Raw genomic sequence first — 25,030 nt, forward strand, 5'->3', positions numbered from 1 at the left:
TTGGCTTACTTACTATCTCAAGACACACTATCTTCTTACTAATGGGCCTTCTTTCCCATGAATGGTGGTATATTCCGGGGAAGGTGCTGCAAAATATTTTGACCAACACCAGGTAAGGAAGCTCGTTTATCGGGGGGAAAGTTTTGTATGGAATGCAAGCATGCTTAGTAGGCCTCTCCCAACCTATTATGTCTGATGATAACAAAACGCTAGAGTTAGAGTTAGCTTATTTCATGAGCCTTCATTTCAATTACCTTCCATTGAGGGGGGGGGGAGGGAGGTTCCTTCGTCACTGAGTCATATAGTCCGCATCAATTTAGTCACCAATTTGGTTTCCATCAAGATACTCCTGGCTATTTAGAAAATGATATTTGTGTTGAATCGCTCGCTGAGGGCCTAAGATATTGGATCATTTTCAATCACGTGCTACTATGTCTAACGTGACATTTCCCTTTGCGATAACTTCTGCAAAAAAGCTTTACACTATATGATATCCATCTTGATGGGAGAGATCTCATGAAAAGTTTCTTGAGGATAATTTGGAAGTTTTGGTGGAGAAATCTGAGTCAAACCATGTTACCCTTTAAGAAGATAAAAGTCAAGATATCAAGAAAACACTTTCAAAGGTCAAGACACCACTTTCTCCCCAACATCAAAGTAAGAAGGTTAACTCTTCTAAGGCATCTAAGAAGAAAGTGGTTCATACTTCCACTGATAAGAGCAATGTCCCCAAATTCTTTTCTTTAGTAAACGAGCCTTCCAAGAAACAAGCAAAAACAACAATGATCGATGTTGGAAGGACAAAGGGTCGAATCAACCGAGGCTGAAGTTGTTGATTAAGAAGTTGTAGAAGTCCAAAGCATTGGTAGTCCTTCAAGAACGTTAACAATCCGAAGTGAAAAGGTTTTCTCTCCTTTTTTTAATCTCGAATCTCTTATCTTTGAGTTATGAATACATGAATTTGCTAACCCCTTTAATTATAGGTCAATACTATTGCACATCTAATGGGATCGCAATGTGAAAGTCCACAAGTTAGTGGCGAGTCTACTGCATTATCAAGACCTAACACAAAATCAACTTCAAATACCGAGTAAAAACAAAATACATCGTTTACTTCTTGTAACCAAACTTTAAAAGGGTTGACTCCTAATTCAAATTAGTTTTCTCGAGTTCTTCCAAAGCTGAATGGAGCTACAAGATCTGTTCCCTCAAGTCATCAACATTAGGAACACACAAACGACCTTGATATCTAATCACACCATCTCCCTCTTGGGAGAAAGCCTCAACAGATTTCTTAAGCACCGCTTCTTTCAACTCAACCAAAATTGGGCAAGACTTTGCTTGGATTTCACATCCGCCACAAAAGATGATTCGGAACCATTATGAACCATGACACCACCATTGGTAGAGTCAACTAGCGGAACACCCAATCGGGCCAATCTATGAACATCTCAAACCAACTCTTTTCTATCATCTTCAATATGAGCAACACTACCCATAAACAACCGACTAAGAGCATTCACCAACATATTCGCCTTATCAAGGTGATAGAGAACACTCATGTCATAATCCTTCAATAACTCTATCCAACTTCTTTGGCAAAGATTCAAATCTTTCTGGTTAAACACATATTGCAAACTCTTGTGGTTGATAAACACATCTACAGGAACACCATACAAATAGTACCTCCAAATCCTTAAGGCAAAAACCACCGCCGCTAATTCAAGGTCATGGGTACGATAATTCTTCTCATGAATCTTAAGTTGCCTTGAAGCATAGGCAATGACTTTCTTATTTTGCATTAGCACATATCCTAGCCCAATTCTAGAGGCATCATAATAAACAACAAAACCATCCGTACATTTCGGTAAAGTCAACACCGAAGCGAAAGTAAGTCTATCCTTCAACTCTTGAAAACTCTTCTCATATGCTTTGGACCATACAAACTCAGCTTTCTTTTGAGTCAATGTTGTTAATGGAGAGGCAATGAATGAAAACCCCTCAACAAACCTTCTATAGTAATCGACCATACCCAAACTTCTAATATCCGAAGGAGATAGAGGTAAATGCCAACTCTTTACCGCATCCGTCTTCTTGGGATCTACCTCAATACCTTTACTTGAAACAATATGACCTAGAAAAGCCACAGACCTTAGCCAAAATTCACATTTGCTAAATTTCGCAAAGAGTTGTTAGTCCTTAAGAATTTGCAACAGAATCCTCAGATGATCAATGTGCTCATTCTCACTCCTTGAGTAAATCAATATATCATCAATGAGCACAATCACAAACAAATCAAGATATTGTTTAAATACCCTATTCATCAAATCCATAAATGCCGCCGGAGCATTGGTCAACCCAAACGACGTTACCAAAAACTCATAATGACCATACCGAGTTCGGAAAGTCATCTGTGGAATATCATTTTTTTTCACCCTTAATTGGTGATAACCCAACCGAAGATTAGAGAAGTAACTTGCTCTTTGAAGTTGGTCAAACAAATTATCTATCCTTGGAAAATGATACTTATTATTAATGGTCACCTTGTTCAATTGTCGGTAGTCTATACACATTTGAAGAGACCCATCTTTCTTTCTAACGAACAAAACTGGAACACCCTATGGAGAGATACTCGGTCGAATGAAACCCTTATCCAACAAATCCTTTAATTGTTCTTTCAACTCCTTTAGTTTTGTCAGTGCCATTTTGTAAGGAGGAATATATTTAGGTTGCATATCTGGTGAAGGTCAATACCGAAGTCTATTTCCCTTTCGGGAGGAATACTGGTTAAGTTATCGGGGAACATTCTAGAAACTCATTAACAACGGGGACCGACTCAAGAGTAGGGGTTTCAGAATCTATATTCCTCACCCTAACCAGATGGTACAAGCAACCCTTAGAAATCATCCTTCTAGCTTTAAGATAGGAAACAAACTGACCCTTAGGCATAGAATTCCCCCCTTCCACTCTAAGATAGGCTCATTTGGGAACTGAAACTTGACTACACGAGTTCTATAATCAATAGAAGCATAACAAGAGTGCAACCAATCCATACCAAAGATAACATCAAAATCTAGCATATCAAGCTCTACCAAGTCAACAAGAGTAACTCTATGGGACAAGAAAATGGGATACTTTCCATAGACCCTATTAGCCATAGTAGAATTACCATCAGGAGTAGATACAAAAAAAGGTTCTAACAACTCATCTGAAAGAATATCAAACCTTATAGTTGATTTTCTAGAAACATGGTTAATTTTCTAAAGTTTGCTTCTACAATGTCCAACACATGGTGTTACGGACAATTTTCTATTGCAATACTTTTATTGCAACCTTGATTCAGTCAACAAGGACTTGGTTGATTAACTTATTTAAGGTAGGCTGATGCAACAACTGTTCGATATGGCAGTATTGTTGTTAGATGATGTATATGACAAAAGTGAACCGAGGATGACACACTAGAGGGGATCAAGTACCTTTTCAACAATGAGGCACAAGCAAGGAACAAATCAAAAAGTATCATGAGTGCGATGAAAACATGACTAAAATAATGATCCAACTTGATTTGATGTACAAATATGTCATGGGGTGGATAAAAAATAGTAAATGCAATTGGAACAAGCAGTGAGTAGTGCTCGAAAGATGCCAAGTTTGAGGCATTGTGCATCGAAGAGGTGAATTACATGAGAAATCGATTGGTGGTTCTCATCCTGACTACCCAAGATTGGGTGGGAATTAAGGTTGGAACAAGGATCGAGATAATCTTGGAGATATTGACGAGGTCAAGATAGCAATTGGAGAGATAGGAAAATTGAAAAAGATAGGTATGTCCCACCCCATGATCACCAAAAACCAAAAGAACCAGCTGGACCAGAGGGAAATCAAACCAAGGATATGCTAACAAAGATCTTCAACAAGATTGAAGGGTCCAAAAAAGTGTTGAAGGATTTGAAAAATGACTTCTCCACTTTGACTCAAACGATTGCTTCTCATCTCATATCAATCAAGCAACTGGAAACTCAAATGTGTCAGATCTCTACCTATCTAAATGCAATGGAAAAGGGAAAGTTTCCTAGTGACACCATCTCGAATCCCAAAAAGATGTTGATGAGTAAGAAATGTATCATGCCATGACGTCAAATAAAACACTTCTTGGGAGAACTCAACTTTATTTTATTGTTTTCAATAATAAGTTTTGTGAGTGCAAATTGAAATGAAGTCGAATAGTTCAAAAGGATGCAGAAGGCGATTAAAGTACCCCGTTGGTGATGCACCAAAATGACTGGGTAGACATCTTTATGTTGACCCTTTGAGCCAATAATTTTGAAAAATGGTATTGTCATCTTTGGAAATCAATAACCAAATTGGGGATTCGCCCAATCACACTAGGTGAATTGCATCGGGTATGCGGAATTGTCCATCGACTTTAAATATTGTCCTGGCATTATCGGCGAGCTTAAGCTCCTTAGGTGAAATTCCTATGGTTGGAAGCTTGTGAGAAGATTTTCCAAGAGTTGAAGGATACACTCACTTCAACCCTTATTTTGACATTACTGGAAAGATCATATGGTTTTATGGTTTATTGTGATACTTTTTGGATGGTCTAGGTTGTATTTTGATATAACATGGGAAAGTCATTGCTTTACTTCAAGGTAATTGTTGGTGCATGAAAAGAATTATTCGACTCATGATTTGGAGTTAACAATAGTAATGTTTGTTCTAAAGATTTAGAGACATTACTTACATGGTGTTCATGTAGATGTGTTTACTGAACACAAGAGCTTGAAGTATATGTTCACTCAAAGGCATTTGAATCTTTTCCAAAGAATATGGCTTGAGTTATTGAAGGATAAAAACATTAGTGTCCTTTATCATCCCGATAAAGCAAATGTGGTAGCGGATGCTCTTAGTCGATTATTGATAACAAGTGTTGCTCATGTTGAAGATGGTAAGAAGGATTAAGTTTGTGATATTCATAGATTTGCGCGATTGGGTGTTCTCTTGGTTGATTCGAGTGAAGGTGGTGTAACTGTTCAAAATGGTTCAGAATCGTCTTTTGTATCGGATGTGAAGGCTAAGAAAAATCTTGATCTGGTATTAGTTAATTTGAAAATTTTGGTTTTGAAAAAGCCATTGGGGCTTTCTCCCAATAGGAAGATAGTGTCCTTTGATACCAAGGTCGATTGTGTGTTCTGAATATTGATGAGTTGATAAATCATATTTTGACAATAGCTCATAGTTCTCGGTATTCTATTCGTCAGGGGCCACTAAGATGTACTATGATTTGCGGGAGGTCTATTGGTGGAATGGAATGATAAAAAGGATATTGCGGAATTTGTGGTTAAATGTCTGAATGGTTAAAAGTGAAAGTTGAGCATCAAAAGTCGGGTGTTTGGCTCAAGATTTTTTTATTCCTACATGAAAGTGGAAAGATTTGAATATGGACTTCATTATGAGATTACCTCGTACTCGTCGTTAGTTTGATTATATTTGGGTCATTATGGACCGAATGACAAAATTGGCTCACTTTTTTCTTGCTAAAACTTTATTCTCAGCTGAAGAATAGGCCAAGCTTTATATTCGGGGAAATGGTAAGATTGCATGAGGTGCTTTTGTCTGTTATCTCCAATCGTGGTACTTAGTTTACATTCACTTTTGGAGGTTGTTTCAAAAGGGTCTTGGTACTCAATTGAAGCTTAGCATGAATTTTCATCCTTAGACCGATGGACAAGCCGAGCGTACTATTTAGACTTTGAAAGATATGAGAGCTTGTTTGATTGACTTCAAGGGTAATTGGGATGATCATTTGACTTTGATTGAGTTTTCTTATAATAATAATTATCACTCTAGAATCAGAATGACTCTATTTGAGGCTCTCTATGGTAGGAGGTGTAGGTCACCTATTGGTTTGTTTGAAGTTGGAGAGGTCATTTTAATAGGGCATGAGTTAGTGCATGAGTCCATGGAAAAGGTTTGACTTATTCGTGAAAGGTTGAAAATTGCTCAAAATAAAAAAAATGTCTTATGCTGATGTTAGCAGAAGAGAGGTTGAGTTTGATGTTAATGATTGAGTCTATTTGAAAATCTCACCCATAAAGGGTGTGATGAGGTTTGAAAAGAAAGGGAAGCTTAGTCCTGATATGTAGTCCAATATAAAATTTTGAGGCATATTGGCAAGGTTGCTTATGAATTTGAGATACCTAATGATTTAGCATCGGTATATCCAGTATTCCATGTCGCTTTGTTGAAAAAGTGTGTTGGTGATCCGACGACCATTGTGCCTTTGGAAAGTTTGAGAGTTAAAGAAAGTCTTTCTTATGAAAAGGTTCCATTTGAGATTTTAGACCGAAGAGTTCGAAAGTTGAGAAATAAAGAAGTTTCTTCTTTAAAGTACTTTGGAGTAATTAATTAGTTGAGGGTGCTACTTGGGAGGCCAAAGCCGATATGATGTCCAAGTATCCTCATCTCTTTCCCTCTGCTCCTATTCTATCTTGAGGTATTAGTTCCTTATGGTTCATTTTTTTAGATTCCTTCATTTTAGCCATTCTCATGTTTCCATATGCATGCATGTTCATGAAAAACTTGATTTTCATGTTATGATTGAGCTTGGAGTGATTCCCATGTTATGTGTATTATGATGAAATTTGCATTCATGTTGGGTTATTAGTTTTCCTCCTAGTCTTTTCATGATAGCTTGAGTCCCATTTGAGGACGAATATTCCCAAGTGAGAGATATTGTAATACCTAGGAAGTGTAAAATGTCACTTAGAGGTACTAATAAGAAAACACAGTTGAAATTTGTGACAAGTGGACTTGTAAGGAAGGGTTCACGGTCAGTGAACCCAACCTTGAACCTAAACCTTGTGAAATATATACTAAGGCAATGGTCTATAGATGGGTTCAAGGAAGGTGAAAGGGTCCACGGTCAGTGAACCTATCCTTGAACCCAAACCTTGTGAAAAATATAGTTAAGGAATTGATCTAAGAATAGGTTCTAATAAGGTGAAAGGGTCCTTGGTCAGTCAACCCATCCTTGAACTCAAACCTTATGAAAAAGATCCTAAGGCAATAGTCTACAGACAGGTTCAAGGAAGGTAAAAGAGTCCACAGTCAGTGAACCCACCCTTCAACCCGAACCTAGTGAAAAATATCATAAGGCATTGGTATACAAATGGATTTAAGAGAGATGAAAGGGTCCACGTTAGTGAACCCGAATCTTGTAAAAAATATCCTAAGGCAATGGTCTACAGACGGGTTAAAGGAAGGTGAAAGGGTCCCAATCAGTGAACCCATTATTGAACTCGAACTTTGTGAAAAATATCCTTAGGAATTGGTCTAACGACGGGTTCAAGGAAGGTGAAAGGGTCCATGGTAAATGAACCCATCCTTGAACCCGAACCTTGTAAAAAATATCCTAAGGCAATCATCTACAGGCGAGTTCAAGGAAGGTGATAGGTTTCATGGTTAGTGAACCCATCCTTGATCACGAACCTTGTGAAAAATTCTAAGGCAATGGTCTACATACGGGTTCATGGGCGGTGAAAGGGTCCACGGTCAGTAAATCCATTCTTGGACCTAAACCATCTGGAAAAAATAATCTATGTCAAGGGTCTACAGACGGGTTGACGGATGGTGAAACGATTGACGGTCAGTGAAAGGCTTTCGTTTAGGGTGTTTAGACAGTTTTTAAGGCAGGGTTATTTGGGTCTTTTCCCACTCTTTTAACCCAACACTATGTCATATTTACCTATTCTAATTTAGTATAAATGATTTCTAAAGACTATAATCCACCCATTCACTCAAAACCCCAAAATTTCTCCAATCTTTTTCTCCAAGTTTTTTCCCAAGGCTTCAAGATATTCAAGGGATCTTCAAGCTTCATGTCTCCTCTTTTAATTCTAAAGCAAGATTCATCAAGGTATGTGGGATTTCATTCATCCAATGGGTCCCAATGGATTTCTAAGTTTCCAATTCAATTCCTCCTAAATTTCTTAGGGTTTCATGTGATCTTCATGGGTATTAATTGATGTTGGTTTAATTGTTAAATTTCAATCTTCATATGCATGTCTTGACTAAACTACATGTTTTTGCTTTGTTTACTCGGAATTCTTTCCATCTAATATGTTTTTCTTCTTTGTGTTCATTCACGGAGTTCTAATTAGGTAAATTCTTTGCATCTATCAATCAAATGAATGTTAAAATTCTCTCACCAACCAAGTTATCCCAAGATAATTTGGCTAAACAAAGGACTTGGTGATTAGTAGCCGGTTCAACAAGAGCAATTTGATCTTATTGACTTGCTTATTCAAGTTGTTTGAGTAAACCCCATCTTCACTTCATCCCTCTTCCCTTTCATCCATTAACGTCAATGCAATAGGCTACTCAATTTTCCATCTCAGCTCTTCTTGCCCTTTATCCCATGCCTGGGTAAATTCTTTTAACCCTAGTCAGTAGATTGACCTCTCCTTGGCGATTGGGTCCATGTGTTTAATCAAATTGGATGTGGTATCGTATTTAATATAAATGGTAGCTTTTAGGCGTGATCTATCTCTTTGCTTTTCATATTCAGGATGTGCCCGTGGGATGAGACTTTAGGGAGAGACTCACTTTCTTTCTCAGATTCAAATGCAGGACCGGTAGTAGGGGTCAACGTTTTTGCTATTATAGAATCCTATGCTAAGGAATGAATCTATCCACCATCCAATTTAGCTCTTTTAGTATGGACATGTCTTAGAATGACTCAAGTTCAAGTAGTTCGGCTAAGTCGGCAAGAGAGATAGAAAGAGTAGATCGATCTCCTGTTTCCCGAATGCCTTGACTTACTAAAGATTGGAATGAACTTTCGTTCAGCCCTTCAAACTCTAGCTACTGCTCCTGGAGTTAAGACTTATTTCGTTGTAGAAAGAAAAGACAGATCCCCCTAGCCCATATTTGTCCACCCCCTTCATGAAAGACCCAGGATAGGGCCTCACCTTTGAAGGCTACTTTTAAGCAGAAAGCCTTAGCCTCATACAATAACCTAAAACTATGAAGAAATCCATCAGATTTACAACTAAGACCACTCGACCAATTTCATCCACTTGAAAATACGTGTAAAAATGTCTAATTTGACTTTTTAATAGACTTGTTAGTTCCGCAGCTCAAGGAGAAAGTTCCATAATGAAATGGTTGATAGATAAAAGGGAGAATGCCACAGATAACAAAAAACAAACTCCCTTTCCAAAAAAAATTCCTATTGATTTCTTTACGACTCATGCACTATTCGTGGTTTCTTACTATGAATTTATGAAAATATGATTTTATGAAGATATGAATTCATCAAGTAATGCTTATTTTATAAAAAGGCATGTATATAATCTAAGGTTGCTTTTGAGAGAACCATCAAAGAAATTGTGAAATACTTTCTCACATAATTACGAAATCATAATTTGGTGAAAGGTTTTCTCACACATACAAGATTCATGATTCAAGGATCTATTTTATGATTACTTTATGATTTGGATTGGTATGTTGATTATTGCCTATCCTAATGTTTTGCTTTGATAATTGACTCTATCTATTCCGTTGGGAATTAACTTAGCATCGAGAGAAGTTTGAGGTGAAGGCTCAAATAGGCAGTCTCTATTAGATACATGATGTTCCAAACTATATGCCCTCATATGCTTGTCGTAAATGACCTAGCTAGTGAATCCATAAACAACATATGAATGAATGATATGGAGCTCTACCTTGGCAAGTAGACTCTCCCTTCTAGGTGTGGGAGTTACATCGAATTTCATGTTGTAGCTCACATGGTCTAATGTCGGTTAAAACTAGTATCCCACAAAATAAAAAGAAATATGTTTTCCTTCAAAGGTTTTATGAAGCTTTTATTAATGATTTTAAGATGTATTGGCCATGTTCATGATTCACTATTCTTCTTTAAATGTGTTTTTTACTATGCTTTAGTTTGGTCATGCATACCACGTTTCATGTCCCTGTATAATCATGTTTCATGTTATGTTGCGTTTCTTCATACATAGTACATTCCATTTACTAGTGCATATTTGTGAGTGCATTGTCTTATAATGTAGGTTTGACGTTTCTCATTCTTCCGCTCGTGGCTAGATTCGGATTGTTATCTCTTGATTACAGATTGGTGACATACTCCGAGGACATGTCCTATAATGATTTAGCTTATCTTTCAGTTTTATGTCTTTTGTTTGTGACTGTGTATGTGGTGTATGGGTTACATCCCAACCACTCTTCTAATGTATTAAAAAAGTTTGTCAATACAGTTATGTTTCCGCTTTATGATTCAACTCTTTTATGATATGAGTCTGTTTTACCTAAACTCTTCTTTTATATCTTATATAGTGTTGTATGCATCTCAAGTGGCTTGTGTAGGGCCTTGCATGGTCTTATATGTCATGTCACGTCTAGGGTGTACTTTGGTTCATGACAGTAACCTTGTTCAATTAACGATAATCAATGCACACATGAAGTGAAAAATCTTTATTTCAAACAAACAAAACCGGAGAACCCCATGGTGAGATACTTGGTCTAATGAAACCCTTATCCAACAAATCTTTCAGCTAATCCTTCAACTTCGTGGAGCCATATGGTAAACAGGAATAGAGAAAGGTTACGTATCTGGAAGAAGGTTAATTCCAAAGTTAATCTCCTTTTCAGGAGGAACACCAGGAAGACATCGAGAAACACTTGTGGCAACTCATTAACAACATCGACTGATTCAAGAGTAGGGGTTCAGAATTCGTATCCCTAACCCGAAAGATATGATAAATGCAACCTTTGGAGATCATATTCCTAACCTTAGGCACGAGATAAACCAACATATAGACGTTGAATTTCCACCCTTCTATTCTAAGATAAGTTCGTTCAAACGGGTTCTACAATCAAAAGAAGCATAACAAGCATGAGTCCAATCTATACAAAGACTGACATCAAAATCCATCATGTCTAACTCTATAAGATCAACTAGGTGACTATATGGGAAACTAAGACCAGACACTTTCTATAGACCCGTTTAGTAACAGTAGAATTACCGATGGAGTAGAGACTGAGAAAGGTTCTAAAAGGATTTCAGACTTACATCAAACTTCATAGCCACGTAAGGAGTCACAAAAGACAATGTAGGGAGTGTATCAATCCATGCATAAACATCAATTGAAAAACTCATAGTATACCAAGACCATATCTCTAGAATCCTGATGATCCTGACGATTCTGAAGAGCCTGAATCATATTTTAATGCTGACTACTAGAATCATAAGAAGCATCGGGTGGCCAGAAGGAGCAATAGGTTGAGCTTGATGACCATCTCTACCCTTGGTAGCAAACAAAGTCCAGTCTCTCAATCTGTGATCAGTCTTACCACAACCATAGAAACTATCGATACTGGCTAAGCATCTCCCATATGACTCTTGCCACATATTTGGCAAGTGTGGGATGAATATCCACCAGAACCACCTCCTTGAGACTTAAGGTTAGACACTTTATCCTTGTTGAACCTCCAAATAGGTGCAATAGATAAAGTCAGAGCGGAGAACCTTTGTCGAAACTAAGAGTGACCACTTCCAGCATACCTCAAGTGAGAGAAATCTCCACTATCTGTTCTCTCCCTCTTGGTCTCTCTATCCCTCTCCTTAAGATTTTCCTCCTCGATTTGTTTAGAATGAGTCATCAACCTTGGTATGTCCATCTTCTTGATCAATATGGCAATTCTACGCTCTTTGATCACCATTTCGGAAACACCCGAAACAAACTTACTCATACAAACTCTAGAATCGACAACCATAGCAAGAGAATTTTTGGAAAATTGAGTGAACTTCAAAGAGTATTCCTTCACACTCATATTACCTTGCCTCAAGTTGATAAATTCTTGCACTTAAGCCTCCTTCATCTCAAGAAGAAAGAACCATTCAAGAAATACCTCTTTGAACTTGTCCCAATCCAAGGACCCACATCAATATCTTTTACATCCTTCAATTAAGCAAACCACACTTGAGCAACCCTTTTTAATTGATAAGTGGTCAAGTTTGCCTTTTCCACGAGAGTCACTCCCATAATATCCACAATCTTTTGAATCCCCTGAACAAACTCATGTATGGATCCTTATCCATTTTTAACCGTGGAATTTTGGAGGATTCACCCTTTTAAAGTCTCTAATCCTTGTTGTTAACATACCCGCATTTAGGTTCATGAGATGCTACCCCCAGGATGCGGACGCGGGACCTAGGATCACGAGTGACCCCAAGCTAACCCTGCTAGTATATCATAAGCATACTAAATAAACTGAAGTAAGAAAAGACTATGTGGAAGCTAAGTCATAAGATAAACTGAAATGAAATGATGGGGAATACCCATAACTATCTGAATATAAAAAAAATTAAAAGTTTAACAACAACTGAAAGGTCAAACTCAAATGCTAAAGCTGATTCTAACTATGTCTGAAATAAGCCTCTAACTAACTAGAAATGCTGGGACATGCCCCAACTAAATCTAGCAAATCCGAACATAAAGACTAAAAGCAAAAGAAACATGTATGTCGTCCTCGGAGAATGAGGACTCACCACTGGTACTGCTGAGCTGAAGATCGGGAACCGATTTATGCGTGATCTGAAAGCTAAGGACCTGAACCTACATCACGAGAAGATGAAGCGCAGAGTATACATCAATACTTGAAAAGTACTGAGCATGTAGGGTAGAATAAATCTGAATAATATACATAACTGAACAAAGCATATAACTGAGAAATGACATGAGATAAGCATGATACTATACTGAAAATACTGAACATGAACTAACAAATGCAATGACCAAGTTTATAACATGCTGAAACTGAATATTAAATTGTAACTAATAACCTGGTCAATGCAATAGAATCTGACTGTGGAGCTACTAATAACCGACATAAAACCACATGAGCTAAATGTGGAGTTTGATGTATACGCCCTATCGAGAGGACCCAGTATACCCTGTTAGAGATATAGAGGCATGACTGACGTGATCACTAAACTCATGCCACAGATGGGACTTATAACCTATGAGGGCACGTAGTTCTGGGACTTGAGGGTGACTGGCCCTAGTTTAACTCGGTATAAAGCCTTGTCACGACCCAGGAGTTCCCCCTAGATGTCACACGACGTACAAGACTCCGAAAAGCCTCATACAAGCCTCTTAGTATATCATGACATAATATAATAGGAAATGGTGCGGAAATTTAAAACTTTTTCTTTTATAATCAAAGTCTTTTATAAAGACAAGCGGAAGTCTACACTTTGTCTCAAACCATCTATAACCATTGAAACTAACACTTTGGGACGCAACCCATACAAAAGCTCTAAACATAAAATGAAAGACTTAAAGGACATAGTGGTCAAGCCCTCGAACACTATGAGGACTTACCAAACTTCTTCTTCTTGATCTACTATAATCCTAGCCACAAGGATGGAAGCCGGTATCTCCAAACCCTACACTTTAGGAAAAATGTAGAAAATATGGGTTAGTACAAAAATGCACTAAGTATGATAGCCATGCATAAAATCCTTGAAAACGTGCTAAAAAGGACACTTTTAGTGAAAAGCATGCATTTACCAAGTTTGAGATATATCATGCACTTTTAGTGTAAAAGCATAAGTCACATGCATATTCAACATATAAATCATTACAATATTAATATAATCATCTCATAAGTAATCCTAAGTTATAATTGTGCAATGTATAGATGAAGATCCCATAATACCATCTATACTAAGTACCACTTTTAGGATACCATAGTCATACTTACCATTCTATGTTCTCATATTTAGTTAATACTCATAGACAAGAAACATTCACATTTAATAATTCATGTCAATGAAAAAAACTCATAGCAACAATCCAAGTTAAGCATTCATCATTTCATAAGTCATTATACATTGAGGAACACACCATAACTACTTTTAAAGCCTACTTGTGCAATGCATGGATGAAGTCCTATACCCCTACCTACACTTCATATAACTTTTTGAGTAACCATAGTACATAACTCATATTCTTGTTCATAGTGGAAATTAGCCTTAACCGACATAGACCATGTGAGCTTAACATGGAATCCGGTGTCATGCCCCACACCAAAAAGAGGTGTCCTACTTGCCTAAGGTAGAACTAAAATGTATTAGCTTTTAGGTGGATCCAATAGCTAAATAACCTACCGGGGTACATAGTTTATGGGATAAGGAGATTGCTTCTAGAAACCCCAAGCTTACTTAATGGGGGAGCTTCCATCTCATGAGATTACCTTTAGAAACCCGGCCTTAACGAGAGAGCCTCTATCTCATTTTCATTATCCATTCGGTGCTAAGCATAATTCTCATGGAGTATTTATTGAATCCTAATTTGTTTCATTAGGATAGCTCATTAGATCATGCGTGAGAATAAACTTTCACAATCCATATCTTCATGTTAGATTCAATTAGGTGAGAACTGACTTTCAACCTTGAATCTTCATTATGTGAGAAAACCTTTCACATCATGTTCATTATGTGTTTATGAGAATAGCCTTTCAATCAACACAATATATTATCATAATCATGATCATGTACATTTCATGCATAGTCATGTGTAAGGGTGTATATGAGCTTAGCCTTTCAACAACACCATAGTTACATCATAATCATGTTCATGCATGTAGTGTGTGTGTGAGATTTTCCTTTCAATGACACAAACAACAATATCATCATCATCATAGACACCTCACTCTCAAAGTGTTCATAAAACATGTACATAATCTCACAATCATGCATAATTTTCATATCTTGTATTCAAGGATCATAGATCACATTAAATCAATACATCTAGAATTCACTACATTAGACATGGATATAATCATAGTTCAAGTAGTTCAATTACTAGATACATAATTTCATGTACTCATATTATAGGTCATGTGGGTAAAGTCATTCCACAATAATGCCATATACAATTCAACATAAATGATAGCTTCCCTCTTAAAGCCTTAACATCACTAGCTCATTTATATTAGCTTTTACCCTTAAAGCCCTAGAAATCATCTTCATACTACAAGTCTTACTCTCAAGCAATACCTCACATGATAATCATCTAAACCTCATTCTCAAGATAATCTAACCACAAGCTTCATTTTTAACCAATTATATTCATATCAGCATATTAACTCAATCTCAACACTACTAATCATGATTCATCATACATTCCTAGATTTCAAGGTATTTTAATCGCATTCTTCATTATTAGGTGATTCTAGTCATCAATCATTATAAAGGTTCAACTTCAAGATTTACTAGTCATGTTCCATCATTTATACTATAACCTAATTCAATTCATGTCTACAAGCTCCCATTCTTAAACAATTTCTACTCATGACATCAATTCTAGAAGATCATCTCTAAGTCTTCAATTTCCTTCTTTAAGGCACAAACCCACATTAGTTCAATTTCATCAATTAACCTAGGGTTAGCCATGGAAAACATGTAATATCATCATAATAACATAACTCAATACTAAATCAATCATAACATTCAATGATTTTATAACATTCTACTTACATAAATCAATACCCACACTTTAAGATTCAATTTGGAAGAATGGGGGATTTCATGTATTCTCGAGGAATTCATTATAAAAATAGTAGTAAATCTTCAATTTGATCATAACATATAGAAATTAAACCATTAAAATCGTTTTGAAGTGAATCCATGACTTGAAGTAAAATCCTAGCTTTTTGGGTAAACTTACAAGTTTTGATATTGAGTTTGGAGGGACTCCATGGATGAAAACTATCAATGGATCAAAGACTACCATACCTTAGGTGGATAATTGCGATGAATTTGAGGAGAAAATATGGATCCTTCAACCCTAGCTTCACCCTTCTTCTACTTCTTCTTTGGAGTTCTTGACAGAAAACTTTGGGGGAAAGTTGGTTATGAACTTGGGGTTTTGGGATTTATGAGGTGTATAAGTTAGTTAATGACTTAAAAAGTCTTATATAAGTCTATTAAAACAATATCAAATGACCCCATATCAAAATAACTAAAAGGGAAATTACCTAAAAACCCCTACACTTGGCCGAATTGAGGCAGCCTATAGGCATGACCCATGACCAAGCGCCACGGACCATGGGTGGGTCTACGGGGCGTGTTGCAGGTCCGCGGTTCATGGTATGCAGCTCCTCACCTTGGCCCTTGACCCACGACCACCTTCCACGAGGTGTGGATGGACCTACGCCCCGTATGTCCCATTCGTAGGTCACCTTTTTGGGCAGTTTTGGGGTTAGGCTTGAGGGTCCTCCTCAAGGACCCTTGGTTGGTCCTTAGGGAGGCATACCTTGATGTTTAACCCCTAAACCCCTCATCCTAAGTACGGGAAACCATTTTACGATTCTAACCCACATATCAAACTCTCAAACTCTCATGTAAGGCTCTAGTTTCACCTACTAGTTTTCGAGGTGTTACAAGCCTACTCCCAACTGAATATGTGAAATGTATAACGTACTGAAGTAACCTAGATAGCTCAATTACTGACATGTAAACTTTGAGAATGCAACAATTATAACTAATAATGTGACATTCGTAAACTAAAGCATGTATATCTAGTTAGACTGACCTAGCATGTGTAATTCATGAACTAAACAAATCTACACAACTAGGGTTCTGAATATCATGTAATAAAACTAAGCACCAATATGATAATCTGATTTGGATCATTCTAACAGCTAAAACCCAATAATTTCTAACATTCAAGAAACCCTAGGTCTAGATAATATTAAGAGAATCATGATTCTGACTGAAATCTAGGGACCTAATGGGTGAAAGGAACCCACTAGTGAAATCCCACATACCTGGTGATGAATTTCATAGAGAAATCTTTCGATTTCGGGACTGGAACTGACGGAACCTTGTTGCGTTCTTGAACTAGGGCTGCTCGACTTTCTCCTCTATTTTGCTCTAAGTTTCGCTTGATTTTGGTGAATAATTGATTAGGTTAGGTTCTAATTAGTTTACTAGGCTAAGACTGACCAAAACTACGTACTTTATGGGTTAAACGATGTAGTTTAGAGGTCCAACGCACAGGGAAAAGACCAAACGACCCCTGACTTAAAAACTATCGGGGTCACCAACGATCTGCCCTGGTGACCGTTGACGGGGTTTTGGGACTGACATCTGAGGGGTCTGATCCACGGCCCGTGGTCTGACCAACGGTCTGTGGGTCCGGTCATGGGTCGACCCTTAGACAGTTTTCTGGACCTTTTCTGGGAGGGGGTTGCAGGTGGTGACCCACAAACCACCAGGTCCGTGGGTGACAACCGTGGGTTGCACCTGCAACTTCTGGAAAATCTGCTGGTTTGGTCTGTTTAGGATACGGGGTGTTACATCTACCACCTCTCTATTAGCTTATGCGATCATAGTTTGAGCAAGCACTTGGAAAGCAACCCTAAACTCCGCATGAGACACTTGCTCGGCCAAAGGATCAATCGGATCTTAAAGAACTTCGGGTTCCACATTAAAGTTCCTTATCACATAAGCTCTTCTTGGAGGCATATAGCAAGAGTTAGAAGTAATCCTTTTACAGAGTTCAACTTTATCGCACGACTTTAGAGTAATTAAAGAAGTGAAGTTTCTTACATATCTCATAGCCTCCTATTCATAAATATGGTGCGCTTCACACACATGAATAAAATTCTAGCAAATGCGGCTTGTCAGAAACCTATGACTCTTTATAAACCGGGTTCTAATACCAAGTTTGCCATGACCCGATCTACCTCCTAGACGTGACATGACAAAAAGAATCCCGAAAGACTCTAAATAAGTCTCTTGACATAATCATGACACTAAGATAATAACATAATTAAAATAAAGTATAAAAGTGAAATATGAGTCTCAAAGCTACATCTCGTAAGATACCAAAATCAAAGTACAAAGACTGTAAAATGCAGAAATCTACTAAGGCTGACAACAAGCCTCTACTAATTATAGTTGTGACCAGGACAAACCCTAGCTCACGAATAGTCTAAAAACTTAAATGACATAAAGTAATAGAAGACATGTGTGTCAAGGTCCTCGAATCATAAGGACTCACTAAGAGCTAAGAAACATTGATCAATTTGATGCTAGCCATGACCAGATGGAGGAATGTCAGAACCTATATTATGAGACTATATATGCACACGAGATATATGTATCAATACTTGAAATATACTGAGTATGAAGAAAGATGCATGAGTATAAAACATGATAATGTGATAAATATGAAAACATAGTAATATATGACTAAGTAAAACAGATAAGTTGAAGTCATAAGGCATAAACATGATCAATGTAATACGTAGAAATCATAACATAAACTTAAATCATAATTCTGAGAGGAAGTCATAAACTATTGTGAAAGCTATATTTTTTTTTTGTGGGAGATACCGTTAACCGACATAAATCATGTGTGGCATAATATGAAGTCCAATGTACTACTCCCACACCGAAAAGAGAGTGTCCTACTTGCTAAGGTAAGAACCATGTTTTCTTAAGCTTAGGTGGATCATTAGCTAATGTCCAATCGGGACAAGTCCTATGGGTGCACGTAGTTATGGGACAAGGGGATTGCTACTAAAGAACTTTGTCTCTTCTAACTGGTGAGCCTCTATCCCAAAGTCCACTCGGTGCTAAGTAAACTCCAAACGGGAACAAACATAATCATATTATAATCATAGTACTTGAAATAGTAAGAATCCAGTAATACCAATTCAATCATAAACTTCATATCATAAAATAGTTCCTTCCAAAATCATGATTTCATATCATACTCAGAAAACACTTATCTAAAGCATCTAAATCATGGTCATCTTTTCATTAAGAGAATACTTTAACACCGAAAAGAGAGTGTCCTACTTGCCAAGGTAAGGACCACGCTTTCTTAAGCTTAGGTGGATCCATTAGCTAATGTCCAATCGGGACAAGTCCTATAGGTGCACGCAGTTATGGGACAAGGGGATTGCTACTAAAGAACTCTGTCTCTACTAAATGGTGAGCCTCCATCCCAAAGTCCACTCGGTGCTAAGTAAACTCCAAACGGGAACAAACATAATCATATTATAATCATAATACTTGAAATAGTAAGAATCCAGTAATACCAATTCAATCATAAACTTCATATCATAAAATAGTTCCTTCCAAAATCATGATTTCATATCATACTCAGAAGACACTTATCTAAAACATCTAAATCATGATCATCATTTCATAAAGAGAATACTTCAATTGGAAGCAACATTTTCGTAAAACACATTGACACTTTCTAAAAGCATCCTTGATTTATAAATTTCATAATTCATAAGACGTGCATAAATCTCAAAACTCAGTTCATAATCATGAAGTATTCATATAGCACAGGTTTATGACAAAATCATTAAAAACATGTAATTATGATCAACTCATGCATAATAAAATCAATTATGAAGAAGAAACTCAGTTACAATTGAACCTGTAAAGAATCATGCAAACCCTAAAAATTTGGGTAGGAATCATAAAAGAGAAATATGTTTTTTTGTTCTCAGTGGATGGAAAGGGATCCATTGATGAATTTCCCATATACCTTGATGAATCCTAGCTTTGTGATTGGAAGAGGAGACTTGAAGCTTGAAGAACCCTAATTTACCTTGAGAGAATCCTTGGAGAAGAAGACTTGAGAGCTTTCGGGGTGCTGAGAGAATGACAGGGAATGAGATAATTTTGAAGTGTAAAATTAGTTATAGGGATTAGAAATAGTCTAGAAATGATGTAGTTTATGAATTAAATAGGTAGGAAAAGACCAAATAACCATAAGCTAAAATTGTCAGAGTAACTCTATGAACCCATTTATGGTCCGTACAATGGACTACAGAACGTACTGGTCATTCGTAGACAACTTTACACCGGAGACCACACTTTTTGAACTTGAACCACAAACACGCTTCTATGAGCCGTCAATCCTTCCACGCATCGTAATTCCTCTCGTACAACTCAAGTCAATAATTTCACCCAAGTATGATCCATCCTATAGGAGCCACCTTTTTATGACACGTACAAGTGTCTACATGCCATCCTATTGTTCTGTAGAAACATTTCAGAGACTTGATCAATTTTCAATTTCTAGGGCTCATTCCATGATTGGTTCATGCGGCTCGTACAACCTTCCATGGTCCATGCAAGGGCTTGTAGAACTAGTGCACCAACAACGTTTCTGTATTTTTCTATCCAACTCAAATTTCTAATTTTTGAGGTATTATAATTAGGTAAATTGATTTTAAAAGAAAAGAAACACGAATATGGTTATTAAAATTAATATTTTTATCAGAAATATAACATGATCAAAAGAATAATAATAATGATATATTTATCAAGATAGAGACATATTTGACCCATTAGGTAACAATAGAAATATTTTTGAATCGAATTATTAGCAATAAGGATATTTTTAGACCAAACTATTGATAAAAAATCCATTTTAGATCAAATTATTAGCTAAGAATATTATTTTTCAGTTTCACAAAGTTCAAAAGCATCTAATCCTTGTCCATATTTTTTGTAATGTTATTAATTAATTTGTTGAGAGGGCGGAAATTAATTTGTATGTTGCCCTCTAAGTAGAAAATAGGCAGACTAAACTAGCATGTTTGGATTGACTTATTTTAAATATTTCAAGGTATTTTTTAGTGTTTGAATATAATAATAAAATATTTTTAAGCACATATATTAAAGTCAAAAAGAAAAAAACTATATCAGTCAAAAATCATAAGTTAAAATTATAACTTATACTATTTTTTTTGGTTTCCCACGAAAAGTGCCACAAAGTCGAAAGTCCCACAGAATCGACTTTGTACCCAGGGAGATTCGAACCTGAGACCTCTACTTAAGGATGAAGGACTACTTACCATTCCACCATAATCCTTTTTGGTAATAACTTATACTCTCTCTTATTATATAAGAGGAGTTGTTGCACTTAGCAAGCACCAGCTTGTCGACATGTGTGCGCCTAGAATTGTTGTTGAATTAAAGGGATATAAGTGGGAGTTGTTGCACTTGGGAAACACCATCTCGTCGACATGTGTGCTACTTGGAATTGTCATTGAATTAGAGGGATATAAGAGGGAGTTGTTGCACTGCAAGAACTAGCATGTCGATATGTGTGCTACTTGAAATTGTCATTGAATTAGAGAGATATAAGAGAGAGTTGTTGCACTTAGCAAGAACCAACCCGTCGACATGTGTGCTACTTGTAATTTTTATTGAATTCGAGGGATATAGTATGTAGTTATTGCAATTAGCAAGCACCAACCCATCAACATGTTTGCTACTTTGAATTGTCATTGAATTTAAGGGATATAAGAGGGAGTTGTTGTACTTAGCAAGCACCAACAGTCGACATGTATGCTACTTGGAATTGTCATTGAATTAAGGGATATAAGAGAGAGTTGTTGCAATTAGCAAGAACCAATCCATCGATATGTGTTATTTGAAATTGTCATTGAATTAGAGGAATATAAGAGAGAGTTTTTGCACTTAGCAAACATCAGTGTTGACATGTGTGTTACTTGGAATTGTCATTGAATTAGGTAGAAAGATATAAGAGGGAGTTCTTGCACTTAACAAGCACCAACCCGTTGACATGTGTGCTACTTGAAATTGTCATTGAATTTAAATGGATATATGAGAGAGTTGTTGCACTTAGCAAGCACCAGCATGCCAACATGTGTACTTGAAATTGTCATTGAATTAAAGGGATTTAAGATGAGGGTTTTGTCACTTAGCAAGCTCCAGCACGTCGACGTGTGTGCTACTTGAAATTGTCATTGAATTTAGATGGATATGAGAGAGATAGTTGTTGCACTTAACAAGCACTAGCTCGTCAACATGTGTGCTACTTAGAATTTTCATTGAATTAGAGGATATAAGATGGGGTTGTTGCACTTAGAAGAACCAGTCCATCGATGTGTGTGCTACTTGAAATTGTTATTGAATTAAAGGTATTTTTTTTTCATTTCAAGCTCTATACTGTATAGCTAAATGTTGTGATGGCGTTGTACTAATTGTTACATTATTTGTACTTTCTCCCTTATGGACAAAAATATGCAACATATGTGGTTTCCTCCTGCTTATACCTGGCCCCACCTGCATTCATGTCACACGTGATTGACAACAAATGTAGGCATGACATGTAGCCACCTATTTCCACCACGTCAGTTGTAGATAAATTAACCATATCATATCCAACTCTCTATTTGACTTTACCATTTAATTACTTCAATTTCAATTAAGTCAAATTAGTGTTTACCTTGTCCATTTTACATGTTCATTATTTCAGAAGTATATTTTTATGTTTTATTTTAATTTAATTAGTATATAATTTATCCAAACTTATATAACCTATTTTAGCTATAACTTTTTATTTTTAATTTATATCCTTTAATTATAGCTTTATTACTTCAAATGTCCTTAATATTTGTGTAAATTTTATATCTATTTTGACTAAAAAAATCAACGACCGGTGAAGAAAAATACTTTAATTATGAATATTCCAATGAGTCTCTTCACATTAGATTTGTGAGGAAAAAGAATGAGATGATTTTTAAAATAGAATTTTAAAATCATTTAATTATTCAGTTAAAGTTCATCAATATTAATACTTATTATCAAAAATATATATAATTTTATATTTTTCACTAAATAAATGATTTAAAATAATTTAATTAACACCATTTAAACAATAAATTTATCGATAACTATTGGCCCGTGACTGCAGGGTTCTTCATAACTAGTTTTTTTTTATTAATAAGGAGTAATTTATTTTTATTTAATATTTTGGTTTTGATGTATATATAATATATAATAATTAATAAAAGAGAAAAGAGGACTTCTACAGAGAGAGTGAGAAAACAAAAGGCTGTTGTTGGGATCCCATCTTCCTTAACTTCCAATCCCAGCTTCCTTTTCTTCCTCCACCCACCACCACCACCACCGATACCGCCACGCGCCGCCGTTGACGATCCAAATTCCCACCGTATACTTTTCCCACATATATCAATTATGTCGATCAACATGAAAACTCTAACCCAAGCCTTCGCCAAAGCCTCAGCTAAAGCCTCAGCGGTGATCGAGAAAACGGTTCAAACCACCGTACAAGAAGTTTCTGGTTTACCCAGAGCTTTACAAGACTACGATCTCTTAGATCAGATCGGGTCAGCCGGACCGGGCCTAGCGTGGAAGTTGTACTCGGCCAAGGCCCGAGATGGCCATGCCGTGTACCCAAACGTTTGTGTTTGGCTTCTTGATAAGCGAGCTCTTTCCGAGGCACGACAACGAGCAGGGCTATCCAAAACTGCTGAAGACTCCTTTTTTGACATCATTCGGGCTGATGCCGCCCGGCTGGTGAGGTTGAGACATCCTGGTGTTGTTCATGTAGTGCAGGCACTTGATGAGAGTAAAAATGGTATGGCTATGGTTACAGAACCCTTGTTCGCTTCGGCTGCTAATGCTTTGGGGGATTTGGAGAATATTGAGAAAGTTCCTAAGGAGCTTAAAGGAATGGTAATCACGTTATTCTGACTGTCTTTTGGATAATTGTGTAATTAACTGCATATTTCTTTGAATTTTTCATGGCAAGTTTGGATTTTAATAGTGATTGTGATGATTTGAGGTGGTTTAAGTGTGTCATTTTATTTTTGAGGTAATTGTGGTTTTATCACTAGAAAAGAAGGAAAAAAAAGGGAAGAGAGAAATTAGATAGTAATTAGTATATTATCGTGTTGTGGCGGTGTGATCTAATTAACGTTTTGTGTCATTTCCTTAGTTGATACTTCACTTTTACTTATTTAGATAGTTCACTTTGGGTTTATGGGTGCCATTTACTAACTTATGTAGTAGATGTAAGGTTGACTCTGACAGCTACCGCCTACTAGGGATGGTTTGTATTAGACTATCATAAATAGTTAGTTGTAAAATTCACTGCCAAGGCTATTAGGGACTCATTGTATTAGACCAAAAGGTTTTCCTTGCTCTTTTAAGGTCCATAAATTTTTAGTTTTGGCTATCCGATCTTTCTTGGCAAGTTTGAAGTTTTTTTGAGTTTTGTTGATCTTTACATGGGTTTTTGAGTTACATTGTGGTTTTATCACAGAAAGAAAGAAAAAAGTGAAAAGAACAAGTGGGTTAGTAGTATAGATTTTCGAGTTGCAATAATGTGATGATAACAACTATCTCTCAACCACACCCAAGGGCGCGACCTAATGGTCAATGAAGTGGTGAGGTCTCAGGTCTAAATGCGATTTCTTCCCATTTGTCCTAGCTTTGATGGACAGAGTTACCTGGTATCTGTTGCGGGTGAGAAGTAGCAGGTATCCTATGGAATTAGTCAAGGTGCGCATAAGCGGATCCAGACACCACTCTTATAAATAAAAAGAAGAAGCTCTCTCAACTACTTTGGGATTGATGTGTAGTTAATTGAGCGAATAAATATGATGGTAACTCGGTTTCATTTCCTTAGTAACTGATTAAAAAAAGCTGGATTATTTGAGTGCCTAGACTGATACACCAATCAAGACCAGTACTGTCAAAAAAAGTACTCCCTCTGTTCCAATTTATATGATACACTTTCCTGTTTAGTCAGTCCCATCAGGAATGACACATTTAAATATTTAATGACACTATCGGTATTTTACCAATGTTGGGTCCCATTTATTTGACAAAAAGTCCATAAAACTGTACTTCTCTATGGAAAATTCTTTACTTTAAGGGTAGTTTTGGAACATTGCAAGTTCTTCCATAAATTGAGATGGAGGGAGTAGCAAAAATCACAAGAGAAAGCAAATTTCACACAAAGTTGGGAAATAGTTTGCACAGTTCAACAAGTTCTTACTCTACTACTACATGGCCCAATCATACTAAAAAGAAGAGTTTGATCCTAGCTCAGAAGGAACTCTAGCTATGTGTCATTTTCATAGTAGATGTTATACATTCTTTTAGGTTTATGTGTGCAATATACAAACT

At 36.6% G+C, this 25,030-nt stretch overlaps 1 protein-coding gene and 1 pseudogene across 1 annotated transcript in view; both read left to right on the plus strand.

The window, feature by feature from the left end:
• The first annotated feature begins 431 nt into the window (after positions 1–431).
• Positions 432–5,642, plus strand: LOC125840654 (uncharacterized; annotated as a pseudogene).
• Positions 5,643–22,911: 17,269 nt separating this feature from the next.
• Positions 22,912–25,030, plus strand: part of LOC125840695 (SCY1-like protein 2 A) — a 44,895-nt gene continuing 42,776 nt past the window's right edge. The window contains exon 1 of the mRNA XM_049519657.1: positions 22,912–23,572. Within this exon, the coding sequence (XP_049375614.1) occupies positions 23,072–23,572 (501 nt within the window). The 5' untranslated portion in view covers positions 22,912–23,071. The remainder of the gene's footprint in view (positions 23,573–25,030) is intronic.

This window comes from Solanum verrucosum, unplaced genomic scaffold (genome assembly GCF_900185275.1).
Source record: "Solanum verrucosum unplaced genomic scaffold, falcon-dt-bn FXZP01000176.1, whole genome shotgun sequence".
Taxonomy (NCBI): Eukaryota; Viridiplantae; Streptophyta; class Magnoliopsida; order Solanales; family Solanaceae; genus Solanum; species Solanum verrucosum.